At 42.1% G+C, this 19,203-nt stretch overlaps 1 protein-coding gene across 1 annotated transcript; it reads right to left on the reverse strand.

Annotated features, from left to right (window-relative positions):
* Nucleotides 1–389: 389 nt before the first annotated feature.
* Nucleotides 390–19,028, reverse strand: LOC124259335 (arginyl-tRNA--protein transferase 1-like). The gene is given in 12 exon segments (XM_046693458.1): nt 390–1,798; nt 2,283–2,400; nt 10,032–10,131; nt 11,008–11,189; nt 11,546–11,707; nt 11,741–11,902; nt 12,692–12,781; nt 13,159–13,286; nt 14,693–14,826; nt 14,828–15,124; nt 15,660–15,723; nt 18,923–19,028. Coding segments are annotated over 12 exon segments (1,704 nt in total). The 5' UTR covers nt 19,017–19,028; the 3' UTR covers nt 390–1,625.
* Between the last annotated feature and the right edge of the window lie 175 nt (nt 19,029–19,203).

Below are 19,203 nucleotides of genomic sequence, written 5' to 3' on the forward strand. Positions count from 1 at the left end.
TCAAAGAACAGTAGTGTGGAGGAGGTATGTACCCGTAGTACCATGGAGATGGAGCTAAGCAAACCACATGACAGTCCATACCATGGAGATGGTTGTTTCATCAAAGTTCACTCACTACTGCATGACTGTGATATTAGCTTACTGTGTATGATTATCAGTTACTGAAGTATCCCTGGTGCTTTGTATGGCAAATCTGGTGTTTACAGAAACGGTTGATAATTCTCTTGAAAAACTTCTGTTTGGAGACACACAAATCCTTGACACACTTTGACCAAACGTCCAGTTATTACAAGAGAAGCTAACAGCCACACAATATTACTTCCATCATGTTCATCACAATATTACTTCCATCATGTTCATCACAATATTTACAAGTGAAAATACACAAATGTAGTCCAAAATTCGATTTAATAGTGTCAATTTCATAAGGGACAAATTACTTCTTAGGCTTAACAAATCAATTCTAACAATGCTTAAGTAAAAGGAAAATGTTCACAATCCAAGGATAACCAGACAACAAACAACGAAAGCTTCAGTTTCTCCTAAATATGTTAAATAATATCTTCTCTGCTGCTTGTAATTTGAACATGAAAATCTAAATTAACAAATGGTTAGTGAAGTGTTAGACACTTTTCACTAAAAATCACAGCCTTGTGTTGACATAAAATCCATTTCTGTAGCCTAGTCTAGCAAAGCATTAAATAGGGTCCCATCACAGTGGCCTCTACATGTACAACTGCATGTCATCAACATCCAATACACATTAAATACAAAAGATACTCTGAGATCACACAATACCTGGTGTGGTATGAGTATCAAATTGTCGATACTGAAATATGTACACTACTTCTATACAAGCAAATCAGTGAATGGAAATGGATCGATACTCCAAGAACACCAAACATCAGAAAAAATTGCATCAGGTATAAATATAGAGTTGTTTCAATGAGTTCGGAGAAGCACAACTGTAAGTTTCTCTAATGTTTGACACAGACAAAGCCATGAAGTGCAATTTCATTGCTGGTAATTACAAGCATCATTTTCTCAAGTAATACATGAAAAGGACTAGTAGCAATAGTTGTCTATGGTTTCTGAATGAGTGAGTTAGGCAGTTTGTCACACTGCCATATTGCAGCAAGAGAATGACAGCAGTCAAGACCAGGGAGTGACCTACAACACTGCACTATGCTTGGTGAACCCACTGCTCCAACACACAATCACCCTAGTATACAGAACACACATTATGATAGCCTTCTATGCATACAGAACACATACTGTGACTACCTCGTGCATACAGGTAACATATGAAGATAGCCACCTGTTCATACAGAGCACATATCGAGATAGTCACCTGTACATACGGAGGTCATATAGAAGCAGTCACCTGTACATACAGAGCACATATCGAGATAGTCACCTGTACATACGGAGGTCATATAGAAGCACTCACCTGTACATACGGAGGTCATAGAAGCAGTCACCTGTATATACAGAGGACATATCAATACAAGCACCTGTACGTACAAAGACCACTTCAAGACTGCCATCTGCATGTATAAAGGACACACTTCGATCGCCACCCATACATCAGTGTGATCCTGCAGCCTGCTTTCTCTCCCTAGGTTCTACTTCCTGAACAGCAACATCCGTTCTGCACACGTCTTCCCCGCTAACATGGCGTACTCCTTCACTTCCGCCTCATCGTTGGGTTTCAGGAAACTGTACACCTCGTATGGCATGGCCTCGGAGTCGTAGAGAACCAGTACACGGTCCAGGTCAATGTTGCCATTGTCGTCCTCTGCAACACAAACAACACATGAACCTCTCCTCTTCTCAGTCCCTCGACATCACATGGTCTTCATGATTTTGTTGTGTTCAGGATCTGTTCTATTTACTGGATTGGATAATGGTTCCATGTGTGCAGAAACACCTGGACAAATGTTGATCCCACAACACCACTCTGTTGAGCACAGCAAGCTTCGCCTCGCCATATAATTTCAAAGTCCAATCACCAAGGTTTACCACATGGAAAAACACATTTTCGCCTAAATTTTCTCCTGTCTCTCTACCTACAATTAGCTTATTTCAACAAATAGAAAGTACATCTAACACTCAGTTAAATTGAAGATTGTAACTACATAATGAGCAACTCCCAGCAAGTGATAGCATTCTATCACTGATATAAACTGTCGCTGGTTACTCTATAATTCTGTTGCCAGGTAAGGACTGTGAGACAACATACACCCAACTACACTATCTGAACTAGACCTCACATTACCCACCTACACCATCCTCTTCTAGTCGGGCATAGTGACTTGCATCCAGCTTGGGCCGACATTTGTCGATGGGGACCCAGGTGTAGGCCTCCGGACAAGCCAGGTAGGAAGGAAAGTACTGACCCTGAAACAACAGCATCACATCTGTACAGCTAGTCTGTCTGAAACAACAGCATCACATCTGTACAGCTAGTCTGTCTGAGACAACAGTAGGTCACTTAAAACTATGCCTGACAATCACGATGTGTAAAGCCTGTCTGTGGTCACCTGATTGGTTGGTTTGTCGTTTAACGCTGCACTATGAAATATTCCAGCTATATGGAGGCGGTTTGTAAATAATCGAGTCTGGACCAGACAATCCAGTGATCAACAGCATGAGCATCATTCTACGCAACTGGGCCTAGATTTTCGAAACTCTCTTAGTGCTAAGATAGTCGTAAATTAATGTTAATGAATGGCACTTACGACGATCTTAGTGCTAAGAGAGCTTCGAAAATCTAGGCCCTGGGATACAATGACATGTGTCAACCAAGTCAACGAGCCTCATCACCCGATCCCATTAGTTGCCTCTTATAACAAGCATGGGTTACTGAAGATCAATTCTAACCCGGATCTTCATGGATCTGATATTAATGAAATACTAGTAGCAGTGTAAAAGCACACTCACTACAATCTGTTTGTTCCATTGATACAAAACAGCTTTGTGGCACTTATTACATCCGAAATGTCTGACTAGGTCAATATTTTCTTGTGGTAGAAATGTTTTTCTTATTTATCACTGGATTGTTTTTCACCACAAATTAATCATTGATTGTACATGCCAACTGCCAAGATAATGAATGCAAAGTCACAAAATTGGTATTTTAGATATTTACATACTTACCTCTTATCATCTTATGCATACTTGCCTTCCTCTTCGAAACAGACTATGGAAGTTGAGATCGAAAACTTGCTAACCTATACTAGCGAAGGTGGTTCGATTGAAGACATCCGGGTGACCGGTAAGGTCACGGCAGTCCATCACGTGGCTACGTGAAAAGTCATTCCTTTCGTATAGAACGAAGGGTAGAACGATGATAGCAGGGAGGTAGAGATGTCTCGGGCGGGCTTCAGACTTGATGATAAGAGGTAAGTATGTAAATATCTAAAATACTTAGATTTTACCAAAATGTTTACTTATCTCTTATCATCTTATGCATCTTATCTGACAGCCCTGGAAGGTGGGACGTTCTAACCGCTGTTCACCCAAATAGACCAGCAGATCAGATGTATGGAACAGTGAATGCTTGGGGGTCTGCAAGCAAAACAAAGACCATGAAAGTGAAGCAAGTAAAGGGAACAATAGGTGAGGCACTATCACGATTGTCCCTATACATAGGTCACCATACTCCAAAGGAAGAGAACAAAGCCTCGTACCTTAGTGAGTAGAAGGACGCGTCAGCTGTTGAGCGACCACAAGAGGTCCAAAACTCTGAATTCCTTCAACATCCTCGACTGCCACGTCTCGAAGATAATGGCTGGCGAAAACAGTGTTAGACTTCAAATAACAGCCCTCCATAATGGTAGGAATTGAACAATTCCTATGAAGAGCCATTGTGGAAGCCAAAGCACGAATTTTATGAGGGTTATTCGGCTTGGGATGAGGTAACCCGGACGCCTCGTAGGCATTGATGATTGTTGTCCGTAACCAGAGGGCTACAGTGTTCCTGTTGACCTCCCCCTTGGAGCCTGCCGACAGAGGGATGAATAAACGTTTCCTCGCCCTCTGTCTGGGAGACAATCTGGAAATGTACTCTCTCAAAGCTCTCATTGGACAAAGGGAGAGTTCGTCTGCCTCCTCATTCCCTACCACAGAGGAGAGGTCTGGTTGCCCCGTTAATTGATTCTTAGCCACGAAGTCCCATAAGAGATCCAAATGGACAGCACCATGACGAGACTGTTCAAAGTGGATTCTCATGACGTCTAGGGCGTGAATCTCACTAACCCTCGCAGCTGTGGCTGATGCTAAGAGAAAGACTGTCTTTCTGGATAACAGGTCAAAGACGCCTGGCCTAAAGGTTCATGCGGGGCACCTCGTAAGTGTTGTAGGACAACGTTGAGGTTAGTGGTGGTCCGATTAATTGAAATAATCGAAGATTGGTCGCAATGACAAAATGAACAAGCAATCGATCATGTTTTCTCATAATCAAACACAATCAATTTTGGAACACTTGTTTGCAATAACAATATTTTTCACAAGGTCGGTTTTGTCTGTTAGATTTTATTAGCACTACAAGCTCTTCCAATTCATGATTGAATTTATCTTAAAGACTCCATGAAATTCATGTTCCTAACATGCTGGTCCTCCTTTAAAGATGTGAAATTTGCAAATGCATTTTGTGCAATTTGCAAAGAAAACGAAAGAACTACATGTTTTTTTCTTTATCTTTTGTGCATTAACAAACATATCCAGGAAAATTTGATAAATGACGCTAACCAATTATTTTCGATGATTGATCGGTTGTAATGAACCAATCATCAATTGCCAGATTTAAACCAATTCCTAACACTAGTTGAGGTCCCAAGCTGGCGGACGAAACTTCACCTTCTGGTCCTCAAGCTTGAAGGCTTTCAACAACCTGCAACTCAGGGATCTTGGACACCCGTTCATTCGTTTTCACCGCTAAAACAGAGTTGATGGCCGAGAGGTAAGTCGCGATGGTGCCTCCTTTGAGATGAAGAGAATTCCACAAATGGAGGAGAAATTCCGCCAAAAATTGAGGGGAGGCTGTCAATGGTCTCACAGTACGGGATGAACAGAACCGTTCAAAAGTAAGCCATTTGTCATCATAAAGTCCCCTCGTCGAAAGTCGATGGGTTTGTGAGATAATTCTAGACACACCATCCAAATAACCTTTAGCCCTCAAGGTCCTCTGCAGATGACCCAAACGCAAAGATTGAACCTCTCCGGGTCTGGGTGAAGTTGCCTGCTGTGAGGGTGCCGCAGAAGATTTCTCCACCCGGGCAGACGAACTGGGTTTGCGTTGGCGAGACGCCTTAGTTCGGGGAACCACCCCCTCTCAGGCCACCAAGGCGCGACCAAAAGCAGTATCAGTCGAGTGGTTTGTCTTATCTTTGCAACAACCTCTGTTAGGAGTACAGGAGGCGGGAAGGCATAGGCATCGAGATTTTCCCAAGATAGAGACAGGGCGTCTACTGCCCACATGGTTGGGTCCAGGACAGGAGACCCATAGACCGGAAGTTGATTGCTCTGGCTGGTGGCGAACAAGTCTAACATGGGCCTGTACGGGGACTGGCGAACGAGAGCGAAAGCCTCCGGATGAAGCATCCATTCTGTGGGTGATGGTTTGCCGGGTCTGGAGAGAGCATCTGCCAGAACATTCTTACAACCGGGAATGTGTCTTGCTCGAACCGTGATCTGAGCTCGATCCAGAATCCTGAATAACTGGAACGCCTGATCGAGAAGGCGCCGGGAGCCAGTCGTCCCCTGATTGTGTATCACCCAAACCACTGTCGCATTGTCCGATGCGATGAGAAGGTTGGATCCTGCGAGGAATTTCTGCCAATGAGACACTGCGAGGATCACCGCTTGCAGTTCCAAGCTGTTGATGTGCCAGACTTTTTGCTCTGCTGACCACAGCCCCGAGACCGTGTGGCCGCTTAGGTGTGCTCCCCAACCCTGCATTGAGGCGTCCACAACGAGTTCCTGGTCGGGGGAGAATTCCCTCAAACAGACACCGTAGCAGACGTTCAACGGTCGAGTCCACCAGCGAAGGTACTGGTGCAGATGCAACGGTAGTGGAATGCTGGTTCTGAGATCGTCGGCTTCTATGAATAGTTTCAAAAACCTTTGGATAGGTCGAAGCATGAGCCTCCCCCTGATCGTGAGGTCCTGCGCTGATGTCAATAGACCTAGAATGGCTTGCCAATCTCTCAACTTAAGAACCTGGGTCAAACCCTTGTGGATGCAGACCAATATCTTCACCCACCTGTCGGGGGGGATTCTGAGCTTGTCCTGATCGGTGAGGAAAAGTCCTCCTATGAAGGTGAGTCTCTGAGACGGCTCCAGGTGCGTCTTCTCCCAATTTATCAGCCATCCCAAATGGAGGAACAATCGGAGAGTGTATTCCTTCTGTCGGACAAGCCTTTGACGATCCCAGTGATTCATGAGACAACTGTCTATGTAAGGACTGAATTCTATTCCCCGCAGATGAAGGTAACGAGTAATTGGAGCTGTGATGCATGTGAACAGCCACGGGCCAAAGAAATTCCAAACAGGAGTACCAGCCATTGGAAATGCTGGCCATTGAAGTAAAAACGGAGGTACTTCCTGTGTGGTTTGAAAATTGGTATGTGCAGGTACGCATCCTGTATATCTAGGCTGACAAACCAGTCTCCTGGTGACACCTTGGACCGATGCTGGTCCAATGAAATCAGTCGAAAATGAGGAGGATCCAAGAGGTAAAGGTTGTTGAACACAGCCATATTGTGGATCATTCTCATTTTGTTGGTGTTTTTCTTGGGGATCAGGAAGATCGGCGAATAAAACCCCGGGTGGTTGTTGGCATCCTGCACAAGTTCGATGGCCCTTTTGTTGAGCAAAATCTGGATATTTTCTGCTATTTGCTGATGTTGAGCCGAGGAATAAACGCTTGACCGAGGCAGGTTGGTCAGATGCGGCTGACTGCTTAAGGGAAGTTGGTACCCTATTTTCAGTATGTTGACAACAAAAGGATCTTCCAGAAATGTCCAATTGGGCCAGAAGATCCCCAGTCTCCCGCCTACAGGTGTGGGATGGATCTGGACGACTGGGGGTGGGAGGTCCCAGTCGTGGATGTCCGACGCCTCAACAGCGTTTATACTGTGGTTTGGTGACGGCTGGGGTTTGCCCCTCTTGCCAGAGTCACCAGTGGTAGGTCGTCCCTTGGCTTGCCTGAATCTGCCAGCCCGATGGACACAAGTACGCTTGCCAATGCAGGAGTTGGCCTTGGGTGCTTGATTTGTTTTACAAACGGCTCGAAAGGATTTGAGTGCTATCTCTGTAGTTGTAAAGGATTAGTGTTCCTTATAGATCCCCCTAATGGAATCGTTGAACAGGCATCTAGTGGAAAAGGGCTGACGAAGCAACTTTCTTGTAAACTCCAGTTCCCAAGTACACGCCAAGAGAAAGCCAGACCGTCTCACTGCTGTGGTATTAGCCAACGCCCATCGAACATGACCAGCAATGTCACCCAAAGTGCGAGATTGCCATCTCATCATCGACGTGAGATGGTCGATCTTGGAAACATTATCTTCTTCCAAATCCTTAGAAATAGCCTCAGTAGCAGAGGCCAAGGCAGACAAGCAACGTAACATTCTTTTCAATTCAGTGTCAATAGCAGCCAACTTGGAGTCAGGAACCCGATATGAGTAGATGAGAGAAGATCCAACTCCTCATCGTGAACTGCGGCCTGGTCAGAAAAGTCCAACGAGTGAATAGGATAATCACCTTTGTGCGCTTTAGCTGCCCTAAAGTTATGGCAAACTCCTCATCAAGAGAATCAACCAAATCCCGGACAATAGGGTGAGGTGGAAGACAAAGATCTGGTGAATCCCAGATAGTAAGCTTCTTATCCACTCCGGCCACTGGAGAAGGGCAAGAAGTCTGAAGTCTATCTGCCATCCAATCAAAAACAGCCTCCATGGCTAAATGCATCTCGGTTTGAGATGGGTCCGTTATCTCCAGATCGTCCAAAGTTTCCTCGTAATCTGGACAGAAATCTTTCTCGGAGCAAGGCGAGCCTAAAGGAGACCTACTCCTGTCAGTACGCCTAGAACCCTTATTGTCCCTTTTTGACGACCGTGACGACCGATCAGAGGTAGTTGAGGAGTAGACTGAACAACCACGTCAGGCGTTAAGGGACGAGACGGTTGAGGGGATGATGAATACAGAACAGCTGGCCCAGGAGGGGCTGGAGGTCTCATCTGGGTGTGTTGATGCGACTGGTTAAACATCGAGTTCACAAAAATTATATATGACACTCGGGTCAAAACCTTGAATAGGTATACCAAAATTCTGGAACACAGCTGGGTAATTCCCCACTTGTTGAGTCACACCTGGCTGATAAAACCCCATCTGGTTCGGTCAGCCACGGCTGAGTAGACAACTGTTGTTGTGCGCCAGTCTGAACAGGTGCACCACTGCCGGTAGATGCGCCGCCGGGTATAGGTACGATTTGTCCAACAGGTACAGTCTGTCCCATGAGTGCGCCCTGTCCAACAGGTGCGCCGTTGAGAGAAGGGTCCATCCCCATAACGCTGACAAAAAACCTCGGTTGACACACTGAGCGTTGCGTTCAATGGTGACGAACTCGAAGGCGCACTAGTAGGTGCGCCAGACGATCTCAGGGTAGACGAGGGAAAAGGCTGCCCCTCCAAGTCCTCTACAGGGGTAGACGACATTCTCTTACGTAGTCTCTGTTGCGTAAGTCTCTTCTTAGTTACACGCAGGTAAGCCTTGAAGAAGTCAAGGGATAACAAATCACACTCCGAACACCTGGAGTCCCAAGTGCACTGAGAAGTGCAATTTAAACACCGAGAGTGCGGGTCCTTGTACGACTTGAGACCGTTACACTTTATGCAATGAGGTTGTGGCATAAAGTGTGCTAAAACGCAAGCAGAACAAAAAAATTATTCATAAGCGACAGGGGAAAACATGTACGAAAGCGAGGAGTGTCGGAAACAAACACGTTGCAAACACGACCCCGCCCAAACCACGCTGGTTGACAAAACTGGCTAATCACGTGGAACCGCCATTTTGGCAGTAACACACCACCAAATGCAGGTGAAGGAAACAAAACAAAACGCGAAGACTCACTCCCATACCGTAGGAGGGAGGAACGGGAAAAAAAGATATACGAGGACACAAGTCCAGGATACCTCAGCACAAACCAAAAACCACGGACTCCACTCGAGAAGCGAGAGAGCAGTAAAACAAGCGAGCAAGGAAAAAAACAAAAACAACATGGATGACAAACTCAACTCCCGTGAGTACGTCCTTATTCAATAGTTAGCAAACTTAAAACAAAAGACCACAGGGGAAAAAACACCAGCAGTCAAAATACTACAAGTATAGAGATCTCAATCCACGTCTGATTCGGTCCACGAATAAGACTGACTGACTGACTGAGTTTGGTTTTACGCCGCTTTTAGCAATATTCCAGCAACATCACGGCGGGGGACACCAGAAATGGGCTTCACACATTGTGCCCATGTGGGGATTCGAACCCGGGTCTTCGGCGTGACGAGCCAACGCTTTAACCATTAGGCTACCCCACCGCCCACACGAATAAGAAAGGAATGACTTTTTACGTAGCCACGTGATGAACAGCCGTGACCTTACCGGTCACCCGGATGTCTTCAATCGAACCACCTTCGCGAGTAATAGGTTAGCAAGCTTTCGATCTCGACTTCTGCAGTCTGTTTTCGAAGAGTAAGGCAAGTATGCATAAGATGATAAGAGGTAAGTAAAAATTTATTATATTATATTGGTTTCCCAACTTCAAAATGAGTGAGTGAGAAAGTTGCTTCGAACAACATTTCTGTCATATCACAGTGTCAAGATCAATGTGATGGAGGTGTTAGACGTTTACTACACTGATGAATCCACTATCATAGGTTTCTGGTACACCCAAGGGAGGCAACTGTCCCCATGCCCACAATGCAAAATGAATGACTAGCAAATGGGTCCGTCTGTCGTATCATGAAATGTGTTACCTTGTATCTCATCTTGGGACAGGAGTGTATGTAGAAGCCCATGTAGTAGAACCTCAGCTCCGGTGTCCTCTGTTGCAGTTCCCGCACAAACGCTATCTCCCTGATACAAAAGATGCAACAACTCTGAACATTACATACAACAATGAAACAGTTACATACAGAGGAAGCTGTCTAAACCAGCACTCGTCGGGACTGAAGAAATGATCTGGTTTAGACAGCGTACCGAATTGTAGAGCTGACACGGTTACCTACGACCAGAGAGCGCTGATTACTGTATAACACATGTTCGGGCAGCTCATTTCATGCCGAGATCTGGAATTGACAGCTGCTGGATTGCAGAGCTTTTAAATCATGATAAATTTACTAGACCGACGGGACTGAGATTTTATGCCAGTGTTGACAATTTGCCGGATTGGACAGCGAGCTGCCGATTTTGACTGTACAACAATGAAAAAGTTACAGTCAACAATGAACCTATTGCATACAATGAAACAGTTACATAATAATGAAAAAGTTACATAATATTGGAACAGTTACATAGAGCAATGAAACTATTACACACGAAACTGATTTGACGACTTTATCAAATGCACATGAGCAGGAACTTATCCAGGATCCCAAACTAAGCACTCCTGACAATCAAATTGTTCAATTCCTTTCTGTCTTTCAATGTTTGGCTTTTCTAAACCTCTAAATGTCATTATTTCAGAGCACATTAACACTACAATCAATGTAATACTTACCAGTGATCAAAACTCAGAGCGTCAAGTCGTTGGTATTGGAAATTAAATCTTTATTGGTCCTGTTTAAATATGTCACCTTTACACAGACATACTATTTCTTACAAACTCATGAACATGAACTGGGGAGTGATTTACTCTTAACTGCCAGTGACATGGGCTCATTCTCCTTGACAAATCCTTCATGACAGACATGCTGCTTTCCAGCAAACATACAACAGTCACTGAAGTCTTACCTTAGAGCTGAGTAGGTCCCCAGGGACAAGAAGCTGTACTCTGGATCATAGTAGAGGTAGACTGATGATATGCAGTGAGGAAGGATGTCAATGACGCCGACTGCGATGATCTTACCATCGAGGATGTAATGTTGATGGAACGATCCGTACCCTTGTGTAGGGCCTCCATCTCTGCTCATTGGCTGCAAGTATAATGCAGTATGTGTTCATTACGACAATATGTGCATGTAGAATGTGTCCATCACAACAACAATATGTGTATGCAGTATGTGTCTATTAGAATACTGAGTTTGAAAATTGTTTGAAAAGACACCATACAAAAATTAGAACAGAAAGGAATTAATGGAAAACAGGCAATACACATCAGCTACATAAAACGATTCCCAAACTACGCTAGACACGATGTCCACATTATACCGGGGGGTTCACTAACTGACAGCAAGATCATCAATAATCAACAATAATGGCAAAGCATGCATAAAAGCTTGGCAAGGAAAGGAACGATATTCTAAATATGTAACATGGTTTGATCTCCTACCTCCAATGGAGAGTTTGCCAAGAATTCCGTGAAGTTTTGCTTACTACAGTCACTTTCGCCTTCTTTGTGAACAGACATCTGGTATTTCTTAAACACTTGGTGGGATTCAGTAAAACTTGTTCTGTAGTCATTTGAGTGGGGGTTTACAAGTACGAGTCGTGTCTACAAAGAAAAAAAAGTTGACATGAAAATTACCTGTAATGGAGAGTCCACTAAAAAGCGTGTATACTGTTTCTGATTGGGTTTTCCTGGTGGGTCTTTGTGAATGGTCATTTGGTAATTGCTATAAACAGTGTGGGCAGCTTTGAAAGACGACACAAACTCTTCACTTTTGGGCGATGATCGCACAAGTCGGATCTGAAAGAGGACAGATGAGTCACTTGGTCCACCATGATACAGCCTTGTTTATTCCATGTGGTATTTCTCAGTTCTAATCTCATAAATACCACGGTCACATTTGATACCGGAGCTTCACTGAAGCACAACACTGAAAACGCTGACCAATCAAATTACTTTCATGAGCAAGAGAAAGTTTGTGCAGAGGAGAGAATGACAGCAGAGATGAAGATGGCGATATCACTTCCAGAATGAAGCTGTTGAGGTGAATGGTTCCTGGGTATAGAACAGTGAGTTGATGCACTTGATATGCAAGGATAATGACAACAACCTGGCCTGCAAAGGGATCTTACTGCTAAGACTCATAAAGCCTATGTTATAGTATGGGACGTTTTCTTACTGGCAAGACTCATAAAGCCTATGTTATAGTATGGGGGCTCCTTCACGAAGCAACCTTTACTAAGGTTAACCTTAACTCCCATTCTTTAACATTGCACTAAGGTTACCTTAATGACTTACGATCACCTTAGTGCTTTGTGAAAGGAGGCCCAGGATGTTTTCTTACTGCCAAGACTCATAAAGCCTATGTTATACTATGGGGCGTTTTCTTAGGGCTAAGATCCCTTTGTGCAACAGTGCCCAGAACTGTTTTCAGCAGCTTTATGTGGTTTTCAACAGACATGTAGAGGTAATGTGTCATGGAGATAAACAAACTACTAGTAATATTTTTAATATTTTCAAATTCGAACCTTGTGCTTTTGACAAATAATTTAGAAGAAAAGAGCATAACCCAGAGTTGTCTCCACCTACCTGGAGTTTGTGAGCGACGCTTGGGGCCTGTTCTGGTTCATTGAGATAATCCTCTAACATCTTCATTTCCGAGTCCATGCGCTGTAGCTTCTGGAATATGCAAAACAACTTCAAGAACACATACATTTGTTTTAAAAGGATATCAGCATGGTTAGATCCGAAGTCAGCATGGTTAAATCCGAAGTCAGCACGGTTAGATCGAAAAGCAATCTAAATTTTGTAGTCCTTTTAAGGAGCAACCATCATATCTTCAGACAATGTGATGAATGTCTTAGACATTTACCAGATGATAAAGGTGGCGGTACAAAGTACATGGTAATATGTTCACTTACAAAAGTGCAGGTCCAGGGTATAAGATTATTATTGTGTGTCCCTCATGACATACCATGATCTTTTCTGTGAGCTAGATGTACATTAGTTGATTATGTGATACCCCGATAGTTATAGATGGAAGTTTTGTCCGTCACCTTGCTTTGTACAGCTGCTGCAGCTGCCTCCGCATCCACTCCCTTGTCTGACAGCTTCTGTAGTTTCCGCTCCCTGCGTATATCCTTGGCCTTTCTACTTGGAGGCCGACTTGGGTCTGCTCCTGAACCTGTATAACAGCCTTAAATCATGATTCTATATGGGTATATCATCGTATATCTCGATATATCGGGGTCGCAGTAAATCTGTCATGTCAGTGCTGTATGAAGCACATAGTTCATGATCATCAAAGGGATACTTTACTGCAAGTTTCATGAAAAGTGAGTGAGTATAGTTTTATGCTGCTTTCAGCAATATTCCAGCAATATGCTGGGGGACACCAGAAATGGGCATCACACATTGTACCCATGTGGGGAATCGAACATGGGTCTTCAGTGTGAGGAGTGAATGGTTAAACCACTAGGCTACCCCACTGCCCCCTTCATGAAAAGATATCAAACATATCTCCATCAAAAGAAACACCAAACTACATAGAACTGATATTTTACCGATTACTCAAGATTAGTCACCATTTGTTAGACTTCAGTACAGACTTGGTAAGTTTACTGCCTGAACATGTTTTTCATCCTAGTATTCGGCATCTACAGCTATCAAGGAAAAATCCTGTCATTGCCAAGTAGTGTAAAGTCAGGTACTCCACTAACAAAAGATTATAATTGGAACCAGGTTCAGCAAATAGGTTGTTCCAGCAAGTCTGCTTTGGCTACTTCTACGACAAATTTCATTGACTGAATGCCTAAATTTCATTATGAACCAGCAGTTTCTTCTTTTGTCTATACATTCCAGTTATATTGTCAGTGTCTCTTAGTCTTGGTCCATGCATTAATATAAACTGTTCTTTCCAGAGTAGAAAAAATGTTTATATCATTAGGGTTTTGAATCCGTGGCTAAAGCCACAGACTGTGCCGTAACATTAATATAACAGTTGGCACTTTGCTAAAGCCACAGACTGTGCCGTAACATTAATATAACAGTTGGCACTTTGCTAAAGCCACAGACTGTGCCGTAACATTAATATAACAGTTGGCACTTTGCTAAAGCCACAGACTGTGCCGTAACATTAATATAACAGTTGGCACTTTGCTAAAGCCACAGACTGTGCCGTAACATTAATATAGCAGTTGGCACTTTGCTAAAGCCACAGACTGTGCCGTAACATTAATATAACAGTTGGCACTTTGCTAAAGCCACAGACTGTGCCGTAACATTAATATAACAGTTGGCACTTTGCTAAAGCCACAGACTGTGCCGTAACATTAATATAACAGTTGGCACTTTGCTAAAGCCACAGACTGTGCCGTAACATTAATATAACAGTTGGCACTTTGCTAAAGCCACAGACTGTGCCGTAACATTAATATAACAGTTGGCACTTTGCACCAAAAGGAGCTGAACCCGGACCTTGTATTGAAAGGTACTACAAGGGGAGATAACCCTGCTGTGCATTTCACCAAATGGCAAGTAGATACTAGTTGAAATGATGATTACTGTCTACTGTCAGAGCTTGAATGGTACCTGGCTGAGGTTGATGGGGTTGTTTAACTTCTGTATCCATTGCCTTTTCTTTGCTCAGCTTGTTTGCTTGTGCTGGCCATGGCGGATGATGAACCTTTATCAGTGACATCTCCCTTTGAACTGATCTTTGAACTTGAACCTTTCAAGTCTGTTTTGAGCTTCACGCCATCAGCTTTAAGTTTTAAGTCACTGGGTAATATATTTTCTAAACGTTCAAGATTTTCACCAACATGTGTGTCAGATGGTTCACTTTCATCGTCTACTTTATCACTCTCATCGCTTTTCTTTATTCCATAAATAAGAAACTTGTTCACCCGTTTTATAACCTTTTTATGGGATTTGGTTATTTTGAAATTAGGAGCATCTTGTTTGATTGTGTAGTGTGGACAGCACGTCACCTTCATGGTGGGCTTGTAGCAGTACTTGCCACTTCTGACATGAAACAAAATGATTAAAATAATTATTCACATTTTTTTCATCAACATTACATTGTTTTGCACGATATTTCAAAGGACCATATAAAGTTTGTAAAAGTTGCTAGGATATATATCGGTGAAATATGTTAATGAAACATTTTCATCTCAGAAGCATGATAACATTGTTCTTTATGTTGCTGTCAGCAATATCCCAGCTGTATGATATCTCTAAACCACTGAGTTTGGACCAGACAATCCAGTGGTTTACATCATGAGCAACTATACATGTTCCAAAATTCTCCAAAAATGATAATCACAATTAAAGGAAAACAAATAAATTGTCTTCAATCACATGCATTCCAGGCAACAATTTCTGAAACACATATATAGATTACTTAGAGCAAATCAGTGTATTGCAGTTTTAGTTTTGTATTACATACACATAGAAGTGACTGGGATAAGATAAACATAAAAAATGTCATGTAGCATCATTGTTTAATTTCCCTGAAAACCAGCTGATCTTGCATGTGGAGATGAAATGCTATATTTACCGCCTCCAGCCTCTGTTGATGAGGTCTTCATAGTCCTGTACTGTCATGGAATGAGCCCACATACCTACAAAACAAAATTCTTGCTACTTTGTGCTTTTGTAACATTATGTTGAAATATGGTTGGGTGTGTTCAGCATTACCTGTAACAGTGGAACATTGATCAACCAACATTTTAGTATTACCAAAGTTGAAATGAAATTTTACAGCTCATCATGCTCACAGAGCAACTGGCATTTCATAGTTCTATTGACAGAACAATATTTCAGGTTTTAAAAACCAGCATCTTGTTTTTGAGAAGACAGCCAGGCCAGGATTAAATATGATGTGGACTCTATTGCCAATTTTAAAATGTTGGCATGAAACTTTATCAGAAATGTTCAAATGGGTATTAACTGGAGCAAAACAGTGCTGATGTTCAAATAATTATTAATAATAATCCTTGACTGGCTGTTCTCTTTGAATCATGATGACGCTCTAAGGGTTGCAAGAACATTACACATAAACACGGTTTGGCCTTGGGAATGACATCATAAAATGCAGCTGAGTGAATGAGTGAGTTTAGTTTTACACACACTCAGTAATATTCCAGCTATGTGACAGCGGTCTGTATATAATTGAATCTGCAACCAGACAATCCAGTGAACATGAGATTCAATCTCACAATTGGGATAGGACATGAAATGTAGTTGGAACATGCACATTTTGGCTCATTGTTTCCTATCACATTTCCCTTTCAAACTTCTATGATAACTTGGTCATTTTAGTTTTCTGGACATAACTTAAATGTATGTAAGCCAGAATTTGTGCATGGCTTTCTCTCTACACAGTACAAAAGAATATTACAGAGAGCTTCACATCAGCTTCCATAGCCCTTGTAATAAAACTTGAAGAAAACATACAAGACCTTTGTAACTATGGCTCATAACTAACTTTTACTTTTTGTAACTAGATCCAACATGAAATCAGCCTTCTAAGGGCACCTGAAATCAACTTTGACTTCTTTTTCAACTTGTGCAATGAGGGCAGTGGAGGATCAGCTTACAGTGAAATGAACAGCAGGTGTGATTTTACAAGTAACAAATTATAATTTGACATTTTGTTCAAGTCCATTGTATATCATATGACACACAACACAATAAGGGACAAAATGACTACTGTCAAACTCATTGTAGGGTGATCTAGATACGTATCATCTCAACAAGCATACAATCTACCGCTTTAAAAAAGACTCCTCACAATCCTTAATGTTTGGGCACCACTTGCCAATCAAACAACTCTTTGTGATCCTTTATGATTGGGTTTGGAGCTCCTTTACATTGCTTAGGTTTGGTTGTATGTCAAAGTATGTGTATAAGCTTGCGCAGTTCTTTAACGAATTGTTGTCTTATTATCATGGGACCCTCTATTATCGCGGTAGTTAATGTTGCTGCTATCAGGGTGATGAACGCCTACTGACATTTGGCATTTTATATGTTTTCAGCTGACTGATGTTTAATCTTCAATTCTGTCACAAATAATGTGGCACATAGTTGCAACTTGTTTAATACGACCGAGGCAATACCGTTTGCCTCGATTGACCCAGAAATTGAAGCAACTCTCTATTATTGCGGTATTGCTATTTTCTTACTGTGGCATGCGGTACAAGCAAATGACACAGTCAAACGTTTACTGAGACAAGCAACGAATCTAAATAGCTTAAATATTAAAAATTATGTAGGAATTTCATTCAGATTAATAATATCATCATGTTTTTAACCAAAACATCTGAAACTTCTGTTCATTTGAATACAAGGTAACCATAACGTAAGAAAATAATTTTTTGCCGCCATAAAACGTACCATACAATTTGCCGCCATGTGGAGGGTGAAGTTGCATAATACGTTTCGGCTTTCCTGATGTTTTCCGTGCCGTGATAATAGAGAGTCCCAGTACCCTCGCATCATGGACTATGAATATGATCCCTCATATTGCCAAGTCATATAAACATAAAATAGTGTTAGACGACATACCTTTGTATCATTTAATGTCAATAAAACACTTTTTTGTCATTCTGAAGTTCATTGTTGTCCGTATCGGACGACAGGCGGCCATTGTGCACAAACTCTGGTGATGTCATATGTTTCCGTGGTATTTCCTACAGATCAAATTACGGGCGCACAGCACATGTCACAATCTCACACGTTGTGAACAGCCAATCCGGGAGTGGCAATGTAGGTTTTCAGAAATAACGAAATTGATAAATTGTAATACAGTAAACGATTTTGTAGAATTAACACAATAGTCACATTTCTTCAGCATAAATTTCCAGTTCATAAGATATGTAGAGTTGATCAACGGGGGTATGTGAAATGAAAAGTGAAAAAACAACTTAAGAGATGACCCTATCGGGCTTCCATAGTTTAAAAAATAGAGCTGGGATTACCCCCTTAAGTCACGTGATTGTTTTTATTGATGACATCAGCTAGCAGACGAGCGATGTTTGGAAAACTTTGAAGCTGAATAAGTTTATAGAAAATGTTTGTAAAGATTGCACAAAAAGTGCATTAGGTACTAGACATAAAGTTGCATTAGTTTTTAATAGTAGATGACTGTACGAACGCAAATTGATGAAAGTCTGAACATTTTTTGCTCAGAGAGGTGCCGATCGACTGATGAACATAAACAATCGATAGGTGGTGCGATTTGGTGAGTGGCTAGTGAGAAACTATGTCATTAGAAAATACCACGGAAATGTAAGTACCACGTAATCATATGACGGCATGGTATACATAAACTTATTAGCCTAGCTCTGCTTCAATCTGGACACTCAAGTTTGATCCTCCTCGCAACCTAATTGATATTTGAAGTGTGCCCACTTAAAAACAACACTCAGTTCGTATTATATTTCTCTGCAGGCCCACCATTTATCAACTTTCATGATTTGGTTGTGGGGCTCATGGGTTATGACGTCACTGTCGTGACCACGAGTACCATTGTTGTATTTACTTCCGTGTCGCGTGCATTTTGCGTTTGTGACAACAAAAACATATAGAGCATCATATCCTTCTTTAAACAGAGCGACGAGCTAACTGTCAATGTTACTTAATAGTACGTATTTTGGTGTTTCTCTATTTCGCGCATCACTCGCACCAAATCACATTGAATAATTCAGTGGAATATCACAATGTTTTCCTTGACAACACATTCTAGAATTCACACATTTAAACTTTCAAGATTAGACTGTATAATGTTTCCGAGAAATCGTGCAATAATTTTCAATTCACCATGGGAATAATTAGTATCCGAGGATCCGCAGTAACCACAACGATAACGTTCATGGTCGCCGAGGTACTCGACAATACTTCTTGTCGACGCCATAACAGTCTTGCTGGAAATTCCCAAATTCGAACTTCATGGAAGAAGAATAAATGAAAATTATATTCTGTCCTCATTCACCAGAATATACATGTCATAACAACACAACTCATGTTTTTGTTACACTATTTATTTTTTTTCACTATGTTTGGTGAGGATGTTTGGATAAAAACGACCAACAGAATACAAC

This window comes from Haliotis rubra, unplaced genomic scaffold, assembly GCF_003918875.1.
Source record: "Haliotis rubra isolate DU_JTF1 unplaced genomic scaffold, ASM391887v1 Scf719, whole genome shotgun sequence".
In the NCBI taxonomy this organism is placed as follows: domain Eukaryota; kingdom Metazoa; phylum Mollusca; class Gastropoda; order Lepetellida; family Haliotidae; genus Haliotis; species Haliotis rubra.